This window comes from Stigmatopora nigra, chromosome 7 (genome assembly GCF_051989575.1).
Source record: "Stigmatopora nigra isolate UIUO_SnigA chromosome 7, RoL_Snig_1.1, whole genome shotgun sequence".
NCBI lineage: Eukaryota > Metazoa > Chordata > Actinopteri > Syngnathiformes > Syngnathidae > Stigmatopora > Stigmatopora nigra.
Window position 1 is genome coordinate 6369048 of NC_135514.1, and position 27704 is coordinate 6396751.

The window sequence follows — 27704 nt, forward strand, 5'->3', positions numbered from 1 at the left end:
TTCACAGATCTACATTACCACAAAGCGCCTACCTTTCTTTCCTATCATCAACTTTCTGTTCATTATTGCTCAGCTGCCTAAGCTTCAGTATAGCAGAAACCAAGGTTTGTCACTGCATATTTCGACCACTGTTGTGACATTTTAAATATCATTTTACTTCACAAATTAATAACACAACAGAATGCAATAATAAGAAAAATCATGAATGTATGAATTATTCTATGAAATAACTGCATTTTAAATAGTACCAGATTTTGTTAAGCAGCCACCCCTCCTATTTTAATAAATGATAATACTCTGAATATTGCATACGTTGAGCGATACAATATTTTTTATGCTATTTTTTTGGTTACTGGCTTACAAATTTGTACACGTAAAGATACATTGTGTGATTTTGTACTTCTAACAGGCATGACGTGTAGGAAATCCACCGACCCAGTAGACTGGCCTCCTTTAGTGCTCGGTCTGCTAACACTTCTTAAACAGTTTCACTCCAGATACACGAAGCAGTTCTTGGCTCTCATTGGCCAGTTCATTCGCTCTATCATGGAACAGTGTACAAGGTATCTGGATAAATGAAATCAATTATCTTAATCCAACATTTTAATTAATCTTAGCTATACACCTTATTCCCTGAAATTTCAGTCAAAAGATACCCGACATGCCTTCAGATGTGGTGGGAGCGCTCATGTTCCTGGAGGACTACGTGAAATATACTAAATTATCCCGAAAAGTAAGTGAGGCTTATACTTTGAAAATGAAACAGATGTATCATTTTGCTATAACCTTATCTCTATTTATGTGTTTCAAAGGTGGCTGAAGCCCATGTTCCCAGTTTCATTTTTGACGAATTCAGAACAATACTGTGAAGTTTTAGGAGATGTACCAAGGCAGAAAATAACTTTATTGGCCTTTTGTGAAGAATGGATTGTTTGAATCATTAATGTCTTAATGTACAGATTTAACATTGCTTTGTACAAATATTAAATTGCATAAAACGTCCTTAGAATTACCTTACCATTTTGTAATATCACATGAAAATAGGGCGCCTGGATAGCATGCCCACCTAGTTTAAAGGCTTTGAATTTGAATCTGAGCTAAGGTATTTCATTGTGACAAATGTACTGTATTTGTGCCCTTAGTTTAGAAAGAGTAGTCTGGTTTTAATATGCAATGTCAATTTTGGAACTTGCAAAATGTGTAACGAGCGAGTTATGAACAAAATTGTCATTAAATTGCTTCTTTACTGAAAAAATAGAGCACTACACCGATGAAGTCAATTGAAAAATAATGAAAGGAATGAATGCAGGAGGGGGAAAAACATACTATGTGAAAATGTATAATAACTGATATTTACTGATTATGTTTATACAAAAAAATGCGTGATTAAAATACTAATTACCGGTCAATACTCACACCTAAATAATAAACAAACACTGACCACGTGATGAACATACGTATTCCATAACAGCTATTAGTCTTTCAACTTAAAAGAAAGTTTTTAAAAAATGAAGTGCGAATCCATGATACTCTGAGCAATTTAACAAACGTACTCTTGTTATTGATCCACGTGGAAACCGGTTTGGACAATGGGGTTACACAAAAATAATGTTTTCTTTAAATTTTAATTCGTTTGACTTGTTAAACGTTTACTTTGAAAACCCAAAGAGGAACCGAAAGTCGAATCTCCGTACGGTCACTATTACGCGGGGATTTGATACTGACTATATAAAGGTTGACTTGACCAACAAGGAAATAAAACACTTTTAAGCACGAGACTACTCTACATGATGACGTTGGTGCGTTAAGGTTTGCCACTTTGCTAAAATCCTGCTAGATTACATTTTTCGAATCATAATACCATACGTCTCGAGTATGTCTCACAATTGGAGTGGCGTGCGGAGCAGTTTGTCCAGTTTGAGGTCGTGTCAGGCTCACCTTGCAACGGGAATGGAGTTGGTCACCACCATGGCTACCGACGCGTTGGAGGGGGGTAAGAAAATGAATAGTTTATCTCTGTTTAATCTCGATTTTCATAGCAAGTTCACCTTTTATACCGCTTAAAATCCATCAGACTGTCCCCAATATTTGACACAATATAATCTTAAATGCGCATCTATTCGCACCATGGCCAACAATTTCCCTCTTAACGTTTAATTTGTCAAAGTATTGACTTGTTTTGTAGGAAGAAACGTCTTTGATTATTTGTCATTTTTATAATGATCCAAATCCTCCTAACTCTGTCTCATGTGTACACTTGCAGACGGGGACCCTGGCATCAGTGAAATGGAGGCCCTCATGTTGAAATGTGTCAAAATGGAACAAGAGATTGACTTCTTTGTTGATATTGTACAACAAATCACATCAGAGGTTTGAATTCTCATTCTGGATTATACACACCGTTAAATTATGCAGATGGAAAGTCAAAGTGAGTACATTTAACTCTGTTGGTAAAAGTACTTAAATCTATTCTTTCTCCACTTGACTGCACAGCCACCAGAGGACTTGTCTACTATCTCGTCCATAGTGAAGGAGCGCTTCAATGAAAAAAAATCCCGTCTATCGGATAAAGATCTGCAGACTCACCAGAATATTGTTGGTTTTAGGCGAAGCATTAGGAAAGCTCGGAACCAAGGTGGGTAAATGCTTGATTGCCATCTCCTTTCGGATTTCAGGGTGTTTTTTCTACTGTTAGCTTGTCAAGAGTGCTTAGCAATGGTGTTCTGTTTTCAGGTTGCCAAGAGCCAGAGAACGTGGAGGAGGTTGACGTGGATGTTGCTGTGATGGAGTCTCAAGTTATTTTCACGTGCCCTCTCACCCAGGTACCCTCCTGCCAGTTCCATATTACTATACTGAACTCAGTCACAAAAATAACGTATGAATCACCTGCATTCAAAACAAAAATAAGTTTTTTTCAAAACCAATTGGGTCCTGGCTATTGTATTTGATGTAGACTTATTCATTTGATAGTCATTTTTTACACAACACAGCAAGGGCAATATTACTAAGATGTTAATATGTGACAAAATGAACAGAAGCATCTGTTTTGACTTACAAGGTCAGTTTTGCGTTCAGCAGAGGTTTATGAGAGTTGGATGTCAAACTCCACCCGCATGTTTCACTCCTGAGAAAATATTAAAAACACAAGTGGACTTCCTTAATGAGGGATCTTGTAGGGATGTAAAAAAATAAAAGTTAAGAAAAGTAAAAACTGTTTAACTTGTTTTATCTTTGCATCTCTTCCAGGTAGACATGGTAAACCCAGTGAAGAACAAAAAGTGCAACCACCACTATGATGAAAACGCCATTAGACTCCTCATTGAAACAAGACGCAAACAGAAAAAGAATTGTCGGTAGGATGATGCATTTTTTTGTGTTAGTTTTTTTGTTTCATTTGAGTATGACAATTTTTTTGTCCAATTCATTATTATTATTATGGAATAAAATAAACTGCATTAGTCCCACAAAGTATCATAATGTACTGCGATGATTACCTCTGGTTCGTCTTAAGCCTCTAGTCATTAGAAAGGCTCTAATGGAGATGAAAAAAGCTGCATTTGCTGCAGCACAGCTAATAATGATTGTGTTGACTGTGCCCTCCAGCTGCCCTGTGGTGGGTTGTGAAAACCTAGATGTGAGAGATTCAGACCTGATTCCCGACTACACACTGAAGACAAAGATCAAGAACAAGAGAGTACAAAACAACGACACAGAGTCCATTCAGTTATTGGAATCGTTTACCGAGTAAGCTAAGATTCATTGTTTACTGTCATCACCAGAAATCTAGCCACTTTTGTTCCAATCTGTTTATTCACAATTAAATGGGTGTTTTTGTTTTAAATTGTTACTATTACAGTTCTTTGAAAATGTCTTTTTGTGTCTGCGTGTCTCAGTAACTGCCCAAGTAACCGCTAGAGGGAGATATCTACATTGAGTTAGCTCAATGACTCCAAGAAAAAAAAGGCAAATTTCTTATGATAAATCCCACTGTGGTTCTGACCTCTAATAGTAACTTTGAAGTCCGTGACTGCTTCTTTCTGCTAGATTTTGTAGGTTAGTGCTCACTGAAGACAGAAATGAGGCTAACAGGACACTCAGAATATGATTAATAAGAGGAGAGTGATGGTTCTTTATTGGACTCTGCCAAGCAGTGACCCAAATTGTTGAAGAATTTCTAAACTGAACTCATTTTGAGTATGACATCTGGTAGAGCAGAATGTGGTTTGGGCACTATATTTTGACACACTTTTATATGTAAATAAAAACATTTAAAGTGCCAGCATTCCACAATAAAGTTGTACTGTGTGCAATGCATGTAGTTAAAGCATTCTGAACCTCTTAAGGGTCCAAATAACAACAAACAAAGCCTGAGTTGGGATAGAACAAGGTTAAGGTAATCCAATAATAACCTTGCATTCGGCATTTCTAAGGGTATTTATTCCCCAAGCCAAGACTACTTTAAAGAGAGTGAAATATTTCACTTATTATGAGATGTATCACTTGACGCATTTTCCTTGTCAATGAACACTGCCTTTAATCTTGTCTGCAGATCTTGTGGCAGGAAGTTTGGTAAGCAAACTGTTCTGTATGTGGCTTTCAAGTCACATACAAAGACTACTCTTGGTTGCTGAGTTGTAAATACAATAATCAGATAATCTAACACTGCTTAATTATACAGACACGTTCTGTACAAAATCTGAAGGTTGTGGGAACAATTTGTGGGAGGCAAGGTAATGCTTTCAGCTCGACTGCTCTGGTGTAAAGGTCAAAATAAACATTTTCAGATAAGATGGAATACAAAGTTGGCTCTGCTTGGTGCCCTTTTGCAAATGCAAGTTCATTTTTTTTTAGAATATTTCAGCAATCGGAGTTGCATGTTCTCCCTGGGTGTGGGTTTCAGCTGGGCTGGGCTCCAGCACCCTGTGCGACCCGTACAGTTACGAAAAGGAATAAACGAATATGACGTCCTCATTTGTTGGACATCACATTTTGCTTCATGCAGACCAAAAAATTAACTTTTGTGATGTTCACTTATGTGGATGCCAAATCTTTTTTTAGTTTAAAAAGTATTTAATCAACAAACAATTACTTTATAGTAAAGTAAGTAGTTAATTCAGCAGTAGTTGTGATCTTGAATAAAATCTGAGGGATACAATGAACTGCCCAAAACTAGCTTTAAGATTTCAACCCCCTCATCATTATGATCATCAAGAGGTAATTACATTTCTATATTTTGATTCCATCCATATGAGCACTACTATACTAATAAATACTGTACGTTGGTGTGCATTTTTCTTTCAATGTTTCACTGTGATATAGTCAAAAATAGGTACTCTAACAATTTAGATCTGGTCTCTAATAGTACTTTTTCCTAAAATAATCTGTTGCCGCCCCCCAAAAATGAACCGCAGCCCCAAGTCATGCAAATGAGGCAACAAGGTGCACTGTGCCTTTAAATCATGACACCTCCCAGTAATGGCTCAATGCAGGCAGGCTTCCTGAGTTTGCTCTTAAATCAACACCGAAAGTCCCACGACGCACTGGAGTAGAGAGGCAAGGAGAGGCATGGAGTACACCGCAAACACTAAAGCCAGAAACTAGTGGCATATACTTCTTTTTTTTTTTGCTGAAATTCACAGGTGAGTCTATTCATTTAAATATCCCCGGGTGAGGTAAAACGATGCGAGGCTTGAACGAAAGTGACAGCAAACAAGTGTTTGAATTTCAATGGCATTTTTGCAGCTGATCTGAGCCAACAGGTGGGTCAGGTCTCACCTGTTGGAAGCCGCGTTCACGGATAGGAGAAGAATAGCCGACTATATGGGCTTATCTCTGTGTGTTTACCGTCCACGCAGGCAGGTGCTGGTCCAGTGAAGGATTTCCAAACCGGGACATGGATTATAGGTGCCTCTTTAGATCGAGTTGACGCGGTTGAGTGGAAAACAGGTGGATCCCGTTTGTGCGCTCCACATTGTGTCCTCCCCCTTTCTTTCACCTTTATGGGGAACCAGGTGGAGAAACTAACTCATTTGAATTACAACGAGGTGCCCACGTCGGATCCAAATGGCTTCGAGCCGGACGTCGATGAACGACCGCGCATTGGAGTTTCTTACATTTTCTCCAACGACGGCGGTGGCGACGACGACGACGATGATGGCGACGAGGACGACGATGACCGTTCGGAGCCTTTTCCGCCTGAGAAGCAGCTCTCGAAGCACGAGGAGAAACCTTTCGAACCCGCGGATGAGCTGGAGTGTTCCGTTTACTTCAGAGAAGAGTGTGTGTTTGAAAGGAGCACCGGATCTGAAACTCACTCGGCCGAGAGCCTCCTCAACAAGTGTCGACCCGGAGACGTCTTGGAGTTTGTGGCTACGGGGCAGTACCCGCACTGGGCGGTGTACGTCGGCGACTTTCAGGTGGTCCACTTGCATCGGGCTGAGATTAAAAACGGATTCCTCACCGACGTGAGTCAGGGCAAGAAAGGGCGCATCGTCAACGGTCTCTACCGGTTCCGAGCCCTCCAGCCGCAGGTGATTGTGCGCAACGCCGTGGACCACGTCGGTTCCAGGGACCGAGAACTCTATTGGAGAAACTCTGAGTGCTTTGCGGCCTGGTGCCGTTTTGGCAGGCGAGAGTTTAAAATAGGAGGCGAGATCCGGATCGGGAAACAACCGTACCGCTTAAAGATGCACTTTTCTGATAAGAAGAACCACGTGCTGGAGTTTCAAAGTTTGGAAGACGTGATCATGGAGCGGAGAAGGAACGATCAAATCGGGAAGGATGCGGTTATGCAAGAACTGGCTAATCACCTGAATGCAACACAGGAATTTCAAGAGGACTCTCTGGGCAAATGAGGCTGTGTTTTATCTCATTTGGCCCTTGGGGGATTATTGAACTCCTATTTAGCAATATTCTATTGGTTTAAACACTGTGCAAACAGGTGGAATGACACTTGTTTGCGTTACCTCCTCGCAAAAGAAGACAAATCCATTATTTTACTTATGCATACAACTGCACTTGCAAAAAAAACCCGTTTCATATTCACTATCCTTTTTTTTCTTCTTGTAAACAGTGATGAATTGCCTCGAAATAAAGTCAAATGAATATTTTGTCAACTTGTGCCATACATTTTTTTAAGTTTTAGGTGGAAAAACAAATGGCAGATTCTAAATATTTGCCAAAAAAGTTTAATGAAAAGCCGGGTAAACTGGAAAGTTAAACAATACAAACAAAATCTAAATCCATCCCCTGTTTTATATGATAAGGAGTATTTGCAATACAATGTCAATTTACACTTGTGTGGAAATTATTTGATGAAAGACATTGGATTCATAGTGTGTTTAAGCAAAAACTACTAATTCCTTTGCAACTTTATTGTGTGAGTAAAGGTTTTGGCGGCACATATTTATCTTAATCATTGTTGACCTGTTATTTTCAATTCACACAATACAGCTTTAACTACTTTTTGTCCACTATGCCTTTACTGTTTACTGCCAATACCCAGCACTTTCATTGATTCATCTCTTTGAAACTAAAGATCTTTGTATAAAGAAACCTGGAAATAAATCTATATTTGACTTGTACATTTTCTCCTTTTTTAATACCAAAAAAAAAAAATCTCATATTTGTGCAATTCTAATCATTTCAGCAAGCTATTTAGCTTCTCAAGTAGCACCTGTTGTAAACTGCATGTCATTTTTCTTCACGATATCTAGACAGGGAGCCAGCGGAAAATAAGCCATTGCTTTATAAATTGCCTGAGGCATGGTTATTTGGCTGCTATTCCTTCCCCTGGAACCACTGAGTCCATTACAGTTCAATCCAATGTGCACATTTTATTTGACAACATTCATTAATACGCAAAAGCCCTTCATTATGTAGTCATATCTTTATTTGCAACTGTGGTACATAATTCAACTGGAAGTAATTTATGGCTAGGGTGGCAGTGAGTGTTGTTTGGATTAGAGAAATAGAGCCCCAAGAAAGAGCTCCACCTGTTCTGTTTGAAAATGTTATGGCCTTGAAGGGTAACAACCACTCCCTCCCTCCCTCTCATGAGAATGTTTTCATGCGTGTTGTGTGTTTTTATTTTTGCATTTTTGAACAGGTCATGTCCCAAAAGAGCTAAAATAGCATCACAGTGTGGCTTTGTAAGAAACAGACGAGGGGCTGGACATATTAGCATTTATTCAATTCTGCACGGTCTGTCACTGTGACGAAATCGGAATTGTGCACGCATCTGTGTGCAAGATGCACAGTTATGATATCAGTCACATTTTTGTAACAACAAAAGAGTGAGAGTTGGATATGTTCAAGTAAACAGTTTTAAAACCGCTACAATGTTAAAAAGTAGGAAGTCATTCTTCCATTATTCATTCATTTTCCTCACAAAGGTAGTGGGGGTGCTGGAGCCTATCCCAACTAACTATGAGGATTCATACCCACAATCAGTGACCAGCCAATCGCAGGGATTGCTCTAATATGCGATCACATTATATTGTCCAAACAAGAATGTATTGCAGTAACTAAACACACGTTGAGAAATCTTTCTGAAGTTTGACACTACTTCAAAACTTAGTCTAACAGTGGTGACCTTTTTACTATCGTTGTACACGATATTAAAATATTCCTCAAAGCATTTGGAATGAGATGGGGATTGAATTTCATACTAGAGATTTATCCCTGTGTGATTACTGTACGTTTATATTAATTACATTTTCTTCTTTAATGATTGAGGGCTCTGATTTTTTTTTTTAGTACATTTGGGCCATTGCACACTTGAGGAATACGATTTCCCCCTAAAGAAACTGACATGTGAGAAGAGATGTGAGCATTCCAATCTCTTCCTTCAATTGTTCTACAAGGGGAAGCTTTTAGTTTGACATGTTGGCTGTTTCTTGTCAGACTGTTGGCTAGCATATTTCACTGATTTCCTGGGGAGGATTGGAGAAAAGCCTACCTCCTTCAGGCAAAACTGTCAATTTTGGAGGAGGCCCAAATCGAAGCTATCCAAGTGTTTACTAATTGTATTTATCAACAAAAACTTCTTAAACATGTTCAAACAATTTCAAGAATATAGTAAAATAGTCCTTTATATTCATACCCTAAGGAATTTCAGCAGTCACCACGGCATAAACAAATATAATGCTACAAATAAATGTGTATAAAACAAATAGTAATAATCTGAATAATAGGCAAAGAAGTTTGATGAGTCCATTTTATTTTAACATTATCCAGTGATGAGTAAGTTTCATTGCTGATGGAGCGAATGACCTGGATGGAATTTAATCTCAAGGTGTTTTACCCGTTTTATTTCTGTTAGATTTTCAACCGCGAAAAAATACTACACATAGTGAATCACTACACGATACGAGGAAAATGTGATAAGGGCTTTCTTCTTAGATGTATTTGAGTTTGGGACTTGGTGTAAAAGTTTCTCCAAGGATACTGAACTCAAACTAAATCTTCCTTAAACACTAGAAGGGATTTAGTTGTCTTTGTGTCTCTGTGGTTTGAATGTCTAAAATTTACCAAATGGAGTGAAAGAGAAAAATAGTGGGTCAAACAGTCACTATATAATCCGTCCGCCTCACAGACCTGAGATTGAGGGGTGAATCCCTGGTGTGTTCCGATCTTTCTTACTTTCATAATTTTTAACGGTTTTAGTGGATACTTTTGAGCACGCTGGAACAGATTATTGCTGTCGTTCCTTTGACTTTCCCATTGAATGTCTACAAGTGAAGGCTTTAGTTATCGAGCTGGTTTGCTTTAGAATCATTCAATTGAACCTTCCCTAATTAAAATGATTAAAAGCTCCTTCTCACTCTTACATGACACAGGGTGACTGACAATTATTGCTTTCATGTAATCTCACCTGTTTTACACCGTCACAGAGTTTCCCCCTCATTTCAGTTTCTGCAGCCTTTGAAGCCTGCATTTGAAGGCCAACAATTTGCCTAGACCGGTCTTAATTCATTAAAATTCCATAGATGCTCCAAATCTGACCTCCAAATGTCTCCTCCTTTTTGAGTATCTGAAGCCAACTCTAATGCCTGACTCAGACTACACGATTACAGCCATTTTCACCTCGACGGACACATCGTGGAGAATCATTGACTACCGTGGCCGACAATTTGAACTGTTTGTTGAGATACTTTGTGTCATGTGACATAATCAACGACTACCCATTTGGGGTCTCAGGGGCCTCATGGAAGATTGCCATGTCAGAAATGTCTCCTTGTCATGTAGCATAGTGTTTCTTCTTGTGTTCCTACACAATGTCAATGAACATTGACCAATAGTGTAACTTTGTTACCGTTTTGTGTTTTCTTTTACACGCAATTCCGATCCTTTTCTACAGCGTGAGACCCCTACACATTGCCTGCGGGACGTTAACCACAGTTGTGCTTCTTCACCCCAAGTAAACAAAATTAACATTACAACTGATTTTTCCATTTTGTCTATGAAGTAGGTTAAAACAACAAATGCTGTCTTGTGTGTGCAAAACAACTTTTGTGCACAAACATTTGATATATAGAATTTCCCTTCTTAAAAAAATATAGAATATATAGAGAATATTTTTCTACTAACATGAAAAATCTTCCCTTTCCACCACAGGTGATCCGCAACATCCCATCAATTCAGTTAGTTGTCCGCTATGAAACCTCCAGCTGGTGAAGATATGGAAATGGGAGTCAAAGTGTGTGTGAATACCTGTGAATCCGTCACATGCAAGTGTGTGAGAGAGATAGAATTAACGGATGGTGTTAGGCGAGGTCTGGCCCTGCAGGCTTCCGGCATGCTGCCGGCTCTGTTGGAGCTATTAGAGGTAAAGCAAATTTAGACTCACCGAGTGATCATGTGATGAATGCAGATCGATCTGGAAGGCAAGCTCCAAGCATCTCTTTTTTGAAGACCAACACAGAAGGTGGCATTGCAAATAAGAAAAGGGAGAAAGAGATGTGGAGATTCAAATTACTTCATCAATGCATGTCACAAAGCCACCAAAACCCAAGAGCATTTCATGTTGGGATATTCTCATCCTCTCCTTCCTAAATCTTACTCAAGCTTGCACTGTGTTTCAAATGGAACTCCATCTTGTGAGTGTAGATTTACCATTATAACACATCTTCTTATGCTAATTGTGGATGTGCCAGAGAAATGTCCCACGAGCACCTACGTTTATTGCCTCATAATTATAAAACTAATTGGAAAGATGAATTACATTCGCCCCCAAGTGAATGGATGCACAAAACATACGCATGCATCAAACACTTACTGTACTGATGATGATCACAATCTCAACTGGTAATGACAACATTGAGAATTCACTTTTAACCCTTTTCAGGACAAGGAATGAGGAGCTGTTCAAATGGCATCCTGAAAGAGTAAGTCCATGTAATTCTTGGGTACTATCATTTTGCACTGTAATATGCACCCACCAAATATTAAGAGACATCTGTATTTGTCCATAATTTGGCTGCACCAGACTTTAAGACACACTGAATACTAAAGACATGCAACTCATTAGTTCATAAACGTCACATAAATTACCTACACTGGACTATTTAACTGCAAGGTTAAAATTTTGCGAGGAAAAGTAACCCAGTTTAATTACCAATATTTATGGCACTTATAAGTATGTATAATATAAAACAGGACTTCTATAAAATTACCATGTTATGGGCAACATTACAGTTTAGTTTGCTATAAGAGAACAAATAGATCAGTATGAATAATCATACGGTTCTATAACACAACTGACCCTCATTATTTATTAATGATTGGAAGCCAGTTCAACCATGGGGAGAAAATGTCTGTAAATAACTGACAGTCATTATAATGCAATTAAAAAAAACAAAACTACTCATAAAAATTAAGAAAGAAATCCCTCATCCAGGACTTTAAATATGCTTGGATTAATGCCAATGATGCAGAATGTGAAAACACATTTTTGGAACGCCAATAAATTGTAATTTAGTGTCTTGTAAATGATTACCGCCACAGTGGTTGCCTGGTTAGCACGTCGCCACACAACTCTGAGCTGAAAAGGTTCAATCTCATGTAATGGCTTTCCTGTGTTGAGTTTTCATCTTCTCTCAATGCACCCGTTCGTTTTCCCCCAGGTAATCCGTTTTCCTCCCACATCCCAAAAAAACCCATGTAAACGTGAGTATGTGAATGGGTATGAAAAGCTGTTTGTCTCATTGTACCCTGTGTTTGGCTGTGAAGTAGTGCAACCTGCCCCCTGCACATAATCACCTGGGATCAACTCCGGCACCCACAGCCATTCTCATGAGGATTAGGTACGTATACAAATAATAATATTACTGAATGAATGCATGAATTAATTAACCTTATTTTTAGTTTACCAAAAAGTTGGCATGAAGCTTCCAAAATTGTTTTTAAAACCTGTTTTTCCCCCCATGGAGTTCACCTATATATTTTGTTGTTATGACTACAGCCATTGGTCCCCCATAGCCCACAACCCAAATAAAAGCCAAAGTATAAAATACGGGTTGACAATGTTGACAGTAACCATTCACAAATATGTAGTTTACATTGTGCAACTAAATCCCTTTCTAGAACCTATTTATGTGATCAATATGAAACAGTTTCACTCCAAGCAAAGAGTCCAAATGATTTCACTGTGAAAATGAAATTAATTGCAAAATTTTCCCGTTGTTATGGATAAGTATAGAAAATGATTGCTTTCTCATGCTTATTATTGTTTGTTCTTCAGACGCATGCATCAAACGGACACACAGGCACGGACATATACCCACACACACACATACACACACACACATAAACACACTTGCTAGGGGGTTCACTGAGGACAATTGTGAGCAATAATGAGGAGTTGCTTGCACCGTGTGAGGGACAGGATCCAAAGAGGAAGGGCCACAAGTTCCAAAACAAGCGCATAGAGGAAAGGAAGCACAACATGCGTTTCCTTTTAGTAGCCAACTGAGCAGGCTTTCTATTTACCTAAATTAAACTTTGACTAAGTTCATCAAAGGGCACTGAGCCCCCGCAGCAAGCACAGTTGTGCTCTTGATCTTCAGCGACAAACCAGCGATAAGTCCTCGGTGATAACGACTCCATTAGAGCAGAGGAGGAGAACGATGATAACTGCGTGTTCCTAAACAACACGCACACTTATCTCCATGTGCCTTCCTGTCTATGTTGTCCCACTTGCCTCGGAGGCAGCTTTCTATAATGGCGCATGAGGGTGGGTGGGTTTCAAGTCACAGATTGTCCTGATGTTCAGCCAACTTTTAGTTCTGCTCTGCTATTTTACAGATTATACCAGCTGTAAGTGTGTTTCAGTCATTGGTCCTCCTGTTATCCGAGGGCCGGACGATAAAAAGTTAAGAGTTGATGGTTTGAGACACAGCGGTAAGGCACCGTGACCTCTTGAGGAGGTAAAATCATCAACCCAAGTCCTTAGATATGATTCACAATGTTTAGTGTTACTGTCGGCTCATCAGCTCAACGTGCCGACATGCATTCTGTTTCCTGACAATTATTCAAAGATGTTTGGCATTTTACACGGCTCTCCGATGAATAATTCAGGCTTAATATTCATAGGATACATTAGTCAGCTACGGCCGTGTCTGTCTGGTGTTCATTGTGTTTAGTAAAGTGATCAACGTACGGGTATGTTGCCTCAGCGGTCTGCCTCTCATTGATTTTTAATGTACATTTCTACATATGTCGATCATATGGAAATGTGAGCCGCGACCCAAGGGGGTTTCCGACTGGAGAAAAAGTGAAAAATGGCTCTCTATGTGTCCGATCACTAATTATATCTATATCCCTCTAAGCTCTTCATGATTTTCAGTAGAGTGTCGGGAAGCTCTCTAATCCACACGACGTTCTTTATTCTGCCCGTGACGCTCATCCCCTCTGTGTCAGATGCCGAAACCTTGCTAATCCCCTTGTGGCGTTGCACACGGGTCCCCCAGCTGTCAACTCCCTAGTTTGTGGCTCTCTGCTTAGGATGCTATTGATGTCACCGTGCCCCGTCTACTTCAATAACTTTTTCCCCCTCTTGCTTCCCTGCCGTTTTCTTTCTCTCCCGTTTTGGCCTTCCTCATTGTGTGGCTTTTTCGCTGGCCGTTGGTAAAATTCCCAACTGGCACCGGGCGAAGGCTTTTGTTCAAGCCTGTTGTAGTAGTAGTAGTCTGCATTCCAGATCTGCCCTTTCCCCAATACCAAAAGTTGAATGAATGTGCAGTGGAGGAGGTGAAGATTAATGCAGCTCAGAGGGCAATTTAGACTCACCAGCAGTGAGCATAAGCATTTGAATGACGGCACATCAAGAATCCTCAAGTTCCATTAAGGGTGCTTAACAATACATCACCATGCCAGCAAGTGATTTTAATGAGAAAGAGGTGGCGGGAAGGATTCTGAGTGGAAAGGCGAGGGCGGAGAGTAAGGGGAATGATTGGTAGTTTTGCCGTCTTTTTGTCCTAAGATCCTCTCGGTAACTTCTTAAAGTAGTGGGTTTAAAAAAAAAAAACAGATTTGCAAGGTCGTCTCTGTCCCTGTCGATGCAAATGTTACTTTCAAAAACATCCCTTGTTAGGAAATGATTCTTTTGAGTGATTTGCATTGTATTTTATATTTCAAGAGTGCTTATTTACCATCAAGATATTTTGCCAGAGAACAGGTTGTGTCTCTCAAGCAGGCGTTTCAGGGTAAAATATAGTGGAGAACATCGAATTAAATGGCTTACAAAACTATAGCCATGCCAGTACTTTACCTATTGTGGGATGGATTAGTATTTTATATTCAAAAATGACAATGACAATGTTTGGATTCTTTTGGCTTGTTAGGTTTCCCGATTGTCGCCAACTGGTTTCAAAACAAAATGTCACCTCATCGACAGTGCATCTTCTGTTGTGTGATTTGCAATTCAATTTTTCTAAAACCAAAATATTTTTTAAAATATTTGCGGTTCATTGTCACTGATTTTATAACACAATTGCTTAGGTTCCTTTTTTTCATTCATTCATTTTCTGAACCACCTATCCTCCCGCGGGTTACGAGGTTGCTGGAGCCTATCTCAGCTAAATTTGAGTACCCAGAGAAAAGGGACACACAAGCCCAGGGAGAATATGCAAACTCCACACAGTGAGGACTGACCCTCGACCCCAGAACTGTGAGGCCGACGTGCTAACCATTCATCTACTTAGACTCTTTCTACTGGTTAAATTTCCACATTGTTGCAGAGGGGAAAGTTCATGCTGGATTTTTTCTATTAGGTACCTATTGAAATGGGGATGTAGAATTATGTTATTGAATTGAATGCTTTTATTGTCATTATACAAGTATAATGAGATTTAAAGCCTTTATTAGTAACAACGGACAGCCAAATAAATAGTCAATAAATAAATAGTCCAAGTGAGGTCAGCAAAGTGAAGTCCAGGATGAGTTATATGGTTTTATGGCACCACTGAGTCTATGGACGCAACAAGAAACAAGCAGACACATAGAAATTAATACACAGTAAAGATAAATAATCAATAAATAAGAAATAAATGAGTAGTCAATGTAAAGTCAGTAGTTGTTTGGTTAATTTGTGAATGTCCAACTACAAGATTTTGATACAAAATGTACCCTGAAAACTGCTCCAAGCATGGTATTTTAAAATACTATATATAAGCATTGGTCAAATTCACAGATATCTATGAAAGATTCATTTGGACACGCATTACAACAGGGATAGAAGAAGGTTTCGTAGTGTTGTGGTTCTCAATAATCTATTTCCTGGGATTTCTGTCTGGCTTTTTTCACAGACTGGTGAAAAAATCTTAGGCAGAGGAAAAATGCTTTCATATTGTATCAGTGATTGGTGAAAAAATAGCCTCAAAATTGGCCTCGACATGTAAAGATAAGATGCGTTTTTATGATTATCTTTCAATTTTCTCATTGTTAACAGTTGTGTGACTGGCTGGGGCTCGTTTTATGACATCATTTTGTTTTTGTAAATGGTGACCGTGAAAAGGAGTATGAGTATTTTTTAAAATTACATATATTTCTGGCTAAGCATTACTATCAAGCCTGTATGAGGAAAAACTCAGTATCTAGGAGGGACGGTTGAGCTTTGTTTCGTCTAAGCGCATATCTTGTCACAGTGATGCAAATGTTAAATTAAACCTGACAACATGAGCTATTGAGATGGTCATCACATTCCCACATGGAAAAGGAATGACAAGACCACCTTCAGCAGGGATTTAAAAAAAATGCAAAGTATAATTGGCATACAAAATGCAATTATATCTTCTGTAATGTCACGGTGTCACTGTATTTGAAAACGCTATTTCATGGTGCTTAATTTCAAAGAGTGTCGAGATGAGTCTTTTATTGCAAGAAGACTACTGTCCAAAATAACAGTCAACTATGAATTTTTTAGAGACCAAAAGTAAATAAAAGCTAGACTGACAGATGAATTGTGTCAAGTGTGAAGAGTTGTTGAGGCTCAGGCAGGAGAGGCAGAGCAAAAAAAAAGACAAACAGATAAAGACTAAATGAAACACTAGGAGACAAGACGTGAGGTCGACCTTGATCCTAACTTTTCTTGGTTTGGCCATCATCGATGTGACACGCATTACTTGCGCAGCTCTGGTCTTTGGGCCTTGCCGTCCTTCCTCGCGCCCCTCTGCTGCGTTGGGCCTGCCAGTCACAATCACCCTCTCTGTCTTCGAGCCGGGCCAGCACGCCACGCTGCTCCCCCTGCAAGTCTCATCCCTCTTTGCTGCCTCACTGTCATGGAGATAAGGGTGCAAAAGCAGTCAGGGACAATTTTCTAACAGTCACTCTCCCCAAATGGATTTGACTACATTTTTACTCTTCTAGCAATGTGTACGCACGGAGGTTTTTTGATCACAGGATGGGGTGTTTGCAGGCCATGTAGGGAATATATAAAGGGAAGTGGATATGGTTACTAAGTTACTTTTCTTCCTATCAGAAAAATGAAACACTTGTTGAGTAGTTTACTGTAACATGTAGTCTATGGTCCAATTCAAGATGATTAATAGAAAACTGTGAACAATTCAATGCGATTCACAGGAATTTGAAGCATTTGTGGCTAAATCTGTTGGGAAACTCACCTTATCATAGCATAGAAAAGTCAACACACGAGGATTACGTCTAATAGATAAGAGGTTTAACTTATTCCTAACCCGACAAGAATGTATTCTAATATATCTAATTACGCCATCTGATGATGTAGTGGTTCTGTAAACAGCCTGATTCTCATTCAAATTTGACTGATTGGGTCAAATTTATAAAAGTCGCACACTAAATTTCATCTTATTATTTTATTTCAGAAACTAGTATTTAAAAAAAATACATGCAAGATTGATGGCGTTCTAATAATCACTCTGACAAATTACTTTCCATTTGAATACTCCTACTGCATTTGAATCTGACAAAGTATCTTTTTAACCTTGGTTTAATCTGTTTGGAGTATTTGTCGACAGGATTAAATATCAAATTTTGTCTTCGCCCTATTGTTTTTGTTGTTAGAAGCTTTCTTACACGTTTTAGAAACATTCTCTGCTGTCTGTATCTAATTAGGTTGACACCTTGATGATACGTCTCAATTGAACAGACGGGCGGAATTCAAATTGAAAGTTATTTATGTGAGTTATAAGAGCTCCATCAATAGCATTTTCAATGAAACTATCACTTGTAACTCATGCCACAGTAGCACGCTCATGTTCCAGTTAGTTTCTAAACTGAAACAATTTGCCCTGAAGTCTTTGAGGCTCTCACTGAAATTTCTAATCAAGTCACGCTACAAAGCGTCACGATCTAGCGATCCAGGATAAATAGATAGATGGCAAATGGTACACCTGCGATTTTATGCCATTTCCATTTAGCGCAACAGCCAAGTACCCAATTTACATGAATAAGACACAATTTAAAGTCACCTGTTACCTCAAATCTCAGACAGTACCAGGACTACACTATTTTTTGGAGTTTGGAATTGTCTCATGAATTATAGTTTATCAATTCTGCCTTTGACTTTTGTTCCATATGAGGTTGCCTCCGAAATCATTGTATTATCTAAAGCTGGGTTTACTCTAAGTTTTCAGAAAAAAATGATGTGTCTTTTTGCGAGATGCCTTGCAGGAGCTTGTAAACCGTTATTGGTATACTGAGGGGGCAGAATATTTGTATGTAGATTTCTTTTTGTGTGAAAGCACTGTCATGAATACAAGAAGAAGATCAGTGGCTTGGAAAAACAGCCAATAAGAAAGTTTAGCAAAATGTGCATGTATTAGTAATAATTTATTCACATGCCTCTAATTGTACCCCAAGGTGTTTTTATACTATGGGAAAGAAAAACTATGGAGTGTCTATGGTGATTTGCAGATAAATGAAAGGGGTGATTAATTTGCACCCCGCGGGCACCTTTTTCTTGACCTGATACCACCGTACACATGGCCTAATAGTAGACAGCATGGTTGCCTGGACACCTAAAGGCTGGATTACAGGTTGGAAGTTGAGAACGCTCATGAACCAGGGGTGAGAAAGACATGTAATAAGGCAGGCAGTCAGTGCTTGGATCAATGGTCTTCAGTCCATCTCCTACAGCTTTTCATTTTAGCCCATGTTTAAAGAACGATTTCAGACCAGACACTGGAGGTGAATGCAATCAATTGCTTGGTAGGAGACAAAACCATTAATGTCCGCTGACTTCCCAAAGGGATTCTTTGAAGCCTGATTTTTTTTCTTCTTCTTCTTCTTCGTTGGGTATGTGCTGAACTTATAAGATAAAAGCTCAAGTGAAAAATGATTTTCTGATTTGCTTTTACATTAATGCCTGGAGATCTGTCAGTTCAGTGCTGTATGAGAAATTTCATGCCTATTAAAAATATTGGGAAAAAAGTCATCAATGTTGCATCATCAAAGCAGGCAAATCATTTTTTAAGACTTCAGAACAGAAATTTGTAAAAAATAACGGATCCCTCATAGAGGTTGTAAGTATCATTTTGTGAAGAAATATGAATAACCATATGTGGGTGGTTGTGATCAACAGGATTAAAACTGATGGACTGTCTTTGACCTTATTGATTTCAGAGCCTTTTATTGACGGTTTTGGTGTGTGGACTCCATGACACACACTCAGTGATGATTCTCCCTCACAAATCCTGTCTCGTTGGTCCTATCTTCGCTTGCTCGTCTAATTGCTTGATGCACAAAGGGTTGTGTAGGCTACAAAAAAAGCAAATTGAGGAAAAATGTAATGGCTGCAGAGATATAAAGTGTCCAATCAGCCTACCAAGAATGTCTTTGGAATGTGGGAGGAAACTAGGGTTCCCGGAGTGAAACCTACTGCTTATCTCTTGAGGTTTATTTGAGTTTCTCATACGTACACTTGAATTTTATTGTCAAACTAAACATGAAATTAGCAGTGTTGTATTTCAAATAAATGTATTTAGGACATATTATTATTATTACCTACATACTATATCCCTGTTGCGCTATTACAAACTCTGTACTTCATTTCTATATTGTTATTTACTGATAATATAGTCTCTTTTTTTGGAAATATTTTAGGATTTCAACATTTTACTATTTCTTTCTCTCTATCTCTCAATGTCCCTCTCACTTGCTGTCTCCTCATATTGCTCCCTTCATGCCCCTTGTCTTTTTCCTCTATATTTTCTTTTCTTCCAACCTCGTCTGTAGCACGCTGCACCTGACTGCCTTGACACTTTAAACACATCAGCTTCTGCTCGAGTTGCAAGTGGAATATCAATATATATTCCACATACACATGCAAACATAACACAGTAGTACCAAATTGTCCGCAGTTATCAATGTGGAAAAAACACACTGTTGAAAAAAAACAAGAAAAAAAAACCCTCCTGTCTTTCTTTTTCTTCTTCTACTCCATTTATTCAAAAGTACCATTACCAATTCATATTACATGTTAAACATCCATTAGAAAATATATTCAAATGACAGCCCCTTGTGACGTTTAACACACTCAATGGAGAGACCTGCATGAAACTGGAGCAAAAAAAAAGAGTGATGGAATAAAAAAAACACACACACATAGTAACAAAGCTGTTTTTCCCATCCAAAATAACAAAACCTGCATGTGCTGCTTACGTCAAAAGAATTTTAAGCAGCTAACTATAAGCCCTTTAAGACCTCTTCTGTGTTTGAGTATGTGCGCGCACACACAAACACACGGCAAGCCTTCCCATGACAACTCCTCAGTTGCCTTAGCCTCCGTGGACTACCTTTCAAATCTCCTTGCTTCTCATTCTCCTCACTTGTTGATTCCCACATCTGATCTCTTCATCAGAGACACATTAGAACGCTCAGTGTTGCCCGGCATGGATCTTCTTCTGCCTTGAGGCAATACCTTCCTACTACTCTTGGGCTTCTATCTATTTCCATGTGACCAAAAAGGCCTCATCACTTTTCAAGCCACGAGTGCATGAAATCATTGCATAAAATGTCTCGCCACCATCATTTTCATGCATTGATTGCCAATATTGTGTGACCGCCACAATACAAACCAATGGGCTTTTTTTGTAAGGACATAAAGATAGGCAATCACAAAAGCATTGAAATATGTTTATGCGACTACTACGAGATGAGCATTTAAACTCATGCCACTATGTTATTGTTGCTTTAAAAAAAAACATAAATGAAGACTAATGTCATTAGTCTCATCATCATTATCTTAAAGGAAATTGTGTTTTTTTTAAATGCTGGTGGACCTCTGACTCAATAATGTAAATTAAATTAATTTTGCGACTCCTGAATGTGTGAAAGAGTGAAGCATATTCACATAAATTCCAATTAAATCATAAAATATGCTCTAATGATATTCACACCAATATTCTTACATCTTTTCTTCAGACTACTGATCCTGAAAAGTGTTACAGGGGTGATAGAGCCTATTCCAGCTGGTACTGAAACCGACCAAACACCCTGATTTGAAATGTGCATACTTTTATATGATTGTTTTTCCTCCCTAATTCCTTTATTTCTTTTTAATTTGAATTTACTGAGACTTCATACACTGTACAGTTATAGTACATCATTATTCACTTCCTCTACTGTGTAGTCCAGACTCAGTCTCCTCAAGAGAGGTCACAACAAAACTGATTTGTACTCCGTACTACTTTTTCCTGACACCTAGTGGATAACAACAAAATTGTTGCCCTGAAGACTGCCATTTTAGGAAATGAAATATTAAACTCTGTTCTGCTATAGTTGTTCAATACTCCCCTGCTGGAGCAGTGGCAAGATATCCTCATATGACATTTGTTTGGGATCTGGACACTTACGGCACCTGCCAACTACAAATCCATTTAGTAATTATAGTTCAGTTTTGCAATCAAGCAAGTGTCAATGAGTGTTTTCCATAAAAAAGTGCCGCTCAGAAGAAGAAAAAAAAATGGACGGACATGATTTGTAGGCCTGCGTGAGTGTTGACCCATTTTGTTGGTTAGTAAGACCTGTCAGAGCTGTGAGAGTCAATAAATTAAGTCATGCTTAGACTTGGTGGCCAATTGTGAGCAGTAGAAATGTGAACTGAAATGACAGAGTGACAAACTTGTGTATATCACACTTGAGTGGAGCAAGAAGTGGATTCCTTTGGGAGCTTGCAATTGAGGGATGTAGTCAAAGTGATTTGTCATCCTTTCAGATCCAAGCACATCAATACAACCCAGAATTTTAAAATCTCTCTTTCTGTAAATATGACATTATGGAAATCTTGCAAATGGAAGCTCCATTTTGCAAGTGACATATTGATTGCTTTCAACATGTGTTTTTCTGGAAAGACAGCATTGAAAGTAGGATGGCAGCAATTTCAGACTTTTGAAAAGATTAGCAAATGAAAGACCATAGACTGCCTTCTGGATTCTGCCTCATTCAATTTTTGTCTGCAGAATTCTGCAGGTTGAAGACTATATAAGAATTCTTAAGTAACTTTGACAATGTTACACCTTTCAAAAACCCAAGCAGTGCTACTTTCTATAAAACACAGAAAACAATAACATTGTGCTTTAAAACTCAAGTTAAAAATGTATGAACAAAGACTCAACAGCAGAACAGAAACCTTTAATCAAGATATCAGGGTCAGGTTCAAATGAGTATACTGTATCATCAACCGATGACAAGCAGCCATGTTTGATGAAACTCAACACAATCTCTCACCAATCTGGATTGTCTGTGAGGGGCTTACCATAGCGAACCCATACGTGCTTCTACCTCTGAGTCCAAATGTTTTTTTGGTGATATATATCAGCAACAAGCAATTTTGTGCCAGTGTGAGCTTGGAGCAGTCAGAGTTCCAGTGTGTCTCCATTTTCTGTTTGCCTCAGGCTCCCTATACATTCTTGTTATCATTCATGACAGAAAGAAAACCATTGCTGCTATCATTTAGGAATACTTCTTCATTTAACCCGCTTGCATTTTAAAAATTGAATCACTCTATATTCAAGTTGATTTTTTTGTTATTGGTGGGTAAGCTATTTTGAGAAACAAGGTCTGGATTCTTAAGGAAAAAAAGCGTAAAATGTTAAATGCTTTCAATGAAAACCTATTTCAAGAATTGCTTACTTTTTAATTTGGCCAGGGCTGACAATGATTTTTAGATCTAACTAGACAGTAGATGGTGCTGTCTCTTTCTGTTTTATAGTTGCTTTTGCTTGTCTATCATGATTTCCAGATGCAAATCTCTCTTTGATTTCAATTAGAAAAATCATTTGATTTGTTAGGAGACTTTCATGTTTCACCCAGAATATGACATAGTCACTAGTAGGGGGGCTTGGAATGACAAAAAAAGCAATAAAGCAATGGCCAAAAGGGGAAATTTGTTATTTGGCTCAAGAAACTTCATTCCAAGGTGATTTGATAAGTGAAAATTAAACTCATTATTAGATATTCTGCGTAGGTATTCACTAGTTGTGGAAATGTCCAAGGAGAAGGCAAAACTAATAACAACTAATATGATATGTTGGGAGCATTTTGGGCCCTACCATTTATGAAAATGCAATACAGATGATTATACAGTACATCCAGCCAAGAAAATCAAACTTCTTTCTAATACAAATCTTTAAAAAGATCTGCAATAGTGTGGGCCAGGACCGGTTGTTCATCTCAGCCTTCAGCGTTTGTGTTACAGCAGCACATGGCGTCAACAAAGTCAATGTTATCGATGATCATAACAATCCTGTTGCAGAAATGAAATGACGCTGGAGATGGTGTCCAGTGGATACCGCGAAAGCCCTCCTTCATGTCACATGTGAGTTTGCTGCTATGTTGCCAAACAGGCCCTATTTTTAGTGTAGGAATGTACACAGAGGCCTCGTGGAGGGGGATCATAACAACAAGAAGCCCGTGGCACACTCCTACATAGAGACAGCCCCCCTCAGATCATGGTCACACAGCAGCAACACGAGAGTAAAGAGGGAGAAAGAACAAGAAAATGTCAAGACATCAGTTTTTCTGCTGACTGCTAGCCAGAAATACATTGAAGAACCCTGCTAGAAGTCTGATAAAGGTTCAAGAAGGTAAGCATTCTGATTGGATAAGTCTCAGACTGGTCTACAGTGCAATAGCTTGATGATAAAGAAAACTGGATTTGCTTATCACTTTTTGGAAATCAAATGAAATTCACATTATAGTAAGGCTTTGCATTACAGTCCCTATCTGTTCAGTTCACGACATAGAAAGTCTGTTTATGTGCACATTTTTTTTGTGTTTAAACTTCAGCAAAAAAAATGTTCTTAGAGTAGTTTGTAATGTTGTGGAACTGTCCAGCAAGAGAACAATTGCAAATAACCTTGAATGAATAACCTTTTCCATTCATATTTATCCTCATTCAGGTCAAAAAGACTTTTGAGCCTTAAGTAACCAATGGGTATAACGATTAATTAAAAGGAAAAAAATCCTGTAGCTGGCCAGTGAGGAGAAACAGCAACACAAGAGATACATGACAGCACAATGTCAGATAGTGGAAACCGCATACCAAAATAGTTATTCAATACCCAACCAGGTATTGGAGCCCACAGATTGAACAAACACAAAAGCCAAAGTGACACTGAACATTCAGAATCTGTAGTATTTACGTATACAGTGTAACAGTAAGGTCTATTTTTCATATGGATTTCAGACCCAACGTATTCAACTTCATTCACACTGCTTGTCTGTGCCATATTGTGTAATGTAAGAATATTAAAATGAATTGAAAGTCAATGTTTGACTTTGTGAAAATGTAAATGATCATGGAAGCGACCCAATGGCCAAGTTGACCTTAATGAAATTTGACTTGTTGTCATTTAGGTGACCTAGAAAGAGACAACCCATCACACAACAAACTTGTGACGTGTCCCTCCCCAGCAATGGAGGTGTTCTGCTACAAAGATATAGAGCAGCCATCCAACCTGCTTCTCCAACTCAACAGCCTACGACAGGAGAACCAGTTCACTGATGTTTTATTGTGTTCGGAGAGCGTGGAGATCCCTTGCCACCGCAATGTACTCGTCTCGAGCAGCCCTTACTTCCGAGCCATGTTCTGCAATAACTTCACAGAGAGGCGGCAGACCAGGATCAACTTGCACGGCCTGACGTCAGCCACCTTGAACACTATCATTGACTATGTCTACACGGGCTTGGCTCACATCAGCATGGATAATGTGTTGCCTCTCATGCAGGCCACATCCATGCTGCAGTACGGTCGCCTTTTCGAGGCCTGCTCCAGCTTTCTTCAAGATCAACTGGATGCTGACAACTGCTTGAGCATGCTTAGGTTCTCAGAGATCATGAACTGTAATACTCTGAGAACAAAGGCTAAAGATATGGCAAGGAAGAACTTCTATGATGTCTCTCATTCAGAGGATATGTGTGAACTCTCTTTGCCAGAGCTTATGGGCTACCTGGAGGATGACGGTCTTTGCGCAGAAGAAGAGCAGGTCTTTGAGACGCTGGTCACCTGGATCCGTCATGACCCGTTACCCAGACGCAACGCCATTAGTGACCTGTTTAAGAAAGTGCGCCTACGCCATATCCACCCCACTTACCTGTTCCAGTTCATAGCCAGCGACCCTTTGATCCAGTCCTCCGCCCTCTGCATCGAGCTCATCGAATCAGTGCGCCGCCTCCTGTTTTCTCTAAGCACGAAATATTTAGGGGACTCGACAGGCGACTTTAAACCAGTATGGATTGCTCCCAGGCGTTGCACCTACCATGATAATCTGGTTGTTGTAGGAGGAAGGAAGAATAATGAACAGACTTCAAGAGAAGCTTTAGTGTTCGATGAGAAATGTCAAGAGTGGAAATGTCTGGCTAAACTTCCTATCCGACTATACAAAGCTTCCTATGTGGCCCTTCACAGTGTGCTGTATGTCACTGGAGGCCTGAGCACCAAATCAAAATCCTACTGTCAAGTTTCTTCAACTGTCTATACCCTCTCGCTCAAGACCAACGAATGGCGGATGGCCCAGCCCTTGCTGGAGCAACGCTTTGCCCACCAGAGCATCTCCTACTTGCATTTTATCTTCGTGCTGGGAGGACTCGGGTGCAACAGACGGCTGACGGACAGCGTGGAAAGGTAAGCTAAGATTGGAATATTTGGTGACATTTAAATAATGCAGCAATGTCATTTCTTTTTACAATGCCTTTAGGTACAACAGCATGTTCAACCAATGGGAATTCATGGCCCCCATGCCTGTGGCTGTGCTGTACCCTGCTGTGGCTGCTACCAACCAAAGGATCTATATGTTTGGAGGAGAGGATGACTTACAGAACCCAGTTCGAATCACTCAGGTGACAACCAATAGAACCAGCCATCCATTCTCTAATATATACACACACACTCATTGTTGTTGAGGAAAACTGGAGCCTATATTTTTCCATTCAACTGTGCAGATATGAATAGCTAAATAGATAATAATAATAATAACCAAAACAATAGAAATAATAATAATACCGCTTGAATAAAGGATGGTTCTAATATCTTTTGACCACAAGTTTCCTCAATTTGGCAAAAAGTACAAAATGAACAGCCAAAAATGTACTTTTGACCCAAGTGTCTGGTTCCAGAAGAATGACTCACATTATCAAACAAGTGTTTACATTTACATTCATAATGAGAATCAATTCCATTTATGGATATAAACCACACAAGCACATGGAGAACATGCAAATTCCTAAGAAGCAAAAGGTGTTTGTTGTTTAAGTTTTGATATTTAAGTTTTATTCCCATTGATATCTACCTGTGCAGGTATATCACATTGCCAGAAACATGTGGTGCAAAATGGAGAACAGAACAGTGAAGAATGTGTCCGCTCCTGCCGTTGTGATGGATGACAAAATATACATTGTCGGAGGTACTGGCACAGCTTTGAATAAAAATAAGAAAATACATTAGTATGATAACAAATGGTGCTACTCAAGTTGCAATAGATTTGTTGTTTGTTTGGATTTATGATAATAATGTATGTAAAAAGATGACTGTCAGCATGTATTTTTGCTCTTTTTTTCATGCCTACTATTTGGGATTTGAGTCTCATGTGAATGTTTTCTTGGTCCCAGGCTACACCAAGAGGGTGATCGCCTATGACACTAAGGTCAACTGCTTTGTCAAGTGTGCCAACTTGAAAGAGAGGAGAATGCATCATGCAGCTGCAGTGCTCAATAACAAACTGTACATCACCGGCGGACGATATATCAACAGTCACGATGTCATTGAGGACTCAGATAACTTTGAGTGCTATGACCCGAGGACAGATGCTTGGACAGTCAAAGGAAGTTTACCGTTTAAACTCTTTGACCATGGCTCTCTTACACTGACCTGTGTGTCACAACTTGGACTAACTCGTAGCTAAGATGGCACTGATCAAAGTGAAAAGTCCACTTTTAAAAGATTCACTCATAAATGCAATAATTATTATCCCCTGAAAGCACTCGATAAACTGCACTCTGAAAAGAATATTACAGTGAAACCATTTTTTTTAGACTTTTTTTTCACCATTTTACAAGTCTATTTTTGTTATTATTATTGTTGTTGTCTTGTGTTTCTTTTTACAATAAAGTGCTATTTTTATACAACAAAAATAATGAATTGTGTCTATTTGAGGATGGAGACTGGACTAGATTAATAATAGTTCTTTTGCTTTTGTTTAAACTGGCTGTAAATATCTTTGTTGTTGAAATGTGTGTACTATTTCACAATCCGAGTTTACTAATATGATACCACACCATAATATATAATGGTCACAAATAAATATCTTTTCTTTCCATTCTCCCAGTTTGTAAACTGTCATGTTGCTAGTAAGTGCAACGTGGGTTGCATATCTCATACCTCCTGCATGTCTCGACATGTCTAATGCCATCTTACGCAGACAGAACCTTTATTTGGACCAGACTGGTTCTTGGCAACGACAGGAGGAGCAACTGAAGATTATTGAAAAAAAGAAAGCTAACATTTTACAGGGAGCAGTGTTGAATTGTTTCCAGCAGTAAGATCTATCTGCTTTGAAGGAGTCTTTACACAAGCACATTAGCACATTGTGGATTTCAATGCACATAGATGGAAAATGGGAAATACATGAATTTATTATATCCAAGTCCAACTTACTTTACTGCGAATCCTGAGATGAAAAAAAAAAAACAGAATTGTATTATCTTCTTAGGAGAAAGCGCCTTGATTTGAT

The 27704-nt window shown here is 38.9% G+C and overlaps 4 protein-coding genes across 9 annotated transcripts in view; all 4 read left to right on the forward strand.

Annotated features, from left to right (window-relative positions):
• Window positions 1–1262, forward strand: part of washc5 (WASH complex subunit 5) — a 33917-nt gene extending 32655 nt beyond the window's left edge. For all 5 annotated transcript variants that reach the window (XM_077721625.1, XM_077721621.1, XM_077721624.1 and 2 more), the window contains exons 26-29: window positions 8–104; window positions 410–563; window positions 646–733; window positions 813–1262. In XM_077721625.1, the coding sequence (XP_077577751.1) occupies window positions 8–104; window positions 410–563; window positions 646–733; window positions 813–869 (396 nt within the window). In that variant the 3' untranslated portion in view covers window positions 870–1262. The remainder of the gene's footprint in view (window positions 1–7; window positions 105–409; window positions 564–645; window positions 734–812) is intronic.
• A 408-nt stretch (window positions 1263–1670) lies between these two features.
• Window positions 1671–3841, forward strand: nsmce2 (NSE2 SUMO ligase component of SMC5/6 complex). 2 transcript variants are annotated; one of them, XM_077721629.1, is made up of 6 exons: window positions 1671–1993; window positions 2258–2370; window positions 2494–2635; window positions 2734–2822; window positions 3247–3353; window positions 3604–3841. In XM_077721629.1, the coding sequence occupies exons 1-6, from the start codon at window positions 1876–1878 to the stop codon at window positions 3746–3748; spliced, it is 714 nt and encodes a 237-aa protein (XP_077577755.1). In that variant the 5' UTR covers window positions 1671–1875; the 3' UTR covers window positions 3749–3841. The 2 variants fall into 2 exon arrangements, with proteins under 2 accessions (XP_077577755.1, XP_077577756.1); XM_077721630.1 differs by having other exon boundaries at window positions 1680–1993; window positions 2264–2370.
• Window positions 3842–5492: 1651 nt separating this feature from the next.
• lratd2b (LRAT domain containing 2b) lies at window positions 5493–7583 on the forward strand. Its single transcript, XM_077721198.1, has 2 exons — window positions 5493–5639; window positions 5856–7583. Exon 2 carries the CDS (start codon window positions 6000–6002, stop codon window positions 6852–6854), a length of 855 nt encoding a protein of 284 aa, XP_077577324.1. The 5' UTR covers window positions 5493–5639; window positions 5856–5999; the 3' UTR covers window positions 6855–7583.
• LOC144199520 (kelch-like protein 38) lies at window positions 5503–27090 on the forward strand. Its single transcript, XM_077721197.1, has 8 exons — window positions 5503–5639; window positions 10361–10420; window positions 10618–12305; window positions 23335–23561; window positions 24334–25600; window positions 25674–25815; window positions 26273–26378; window positions 26584–27090. Exons 5-8 carry the CDS (start codon window positions 24393–24395, stop codon window positions 26874–26876), a joined length of 1749 nt encoding a protein of 582 aa, XP_077577323.1. The 5' UTR covers window positions 5503–5639; window positions 10361–10420; window positions 10618–12305; window positions 23335–23561; window positions 24334–24392; the 3' UTR covers window positions 26877–27090.
• The last annotated feature ends 614 nt before the right edge of the window (window positions 27091–27704 follow it).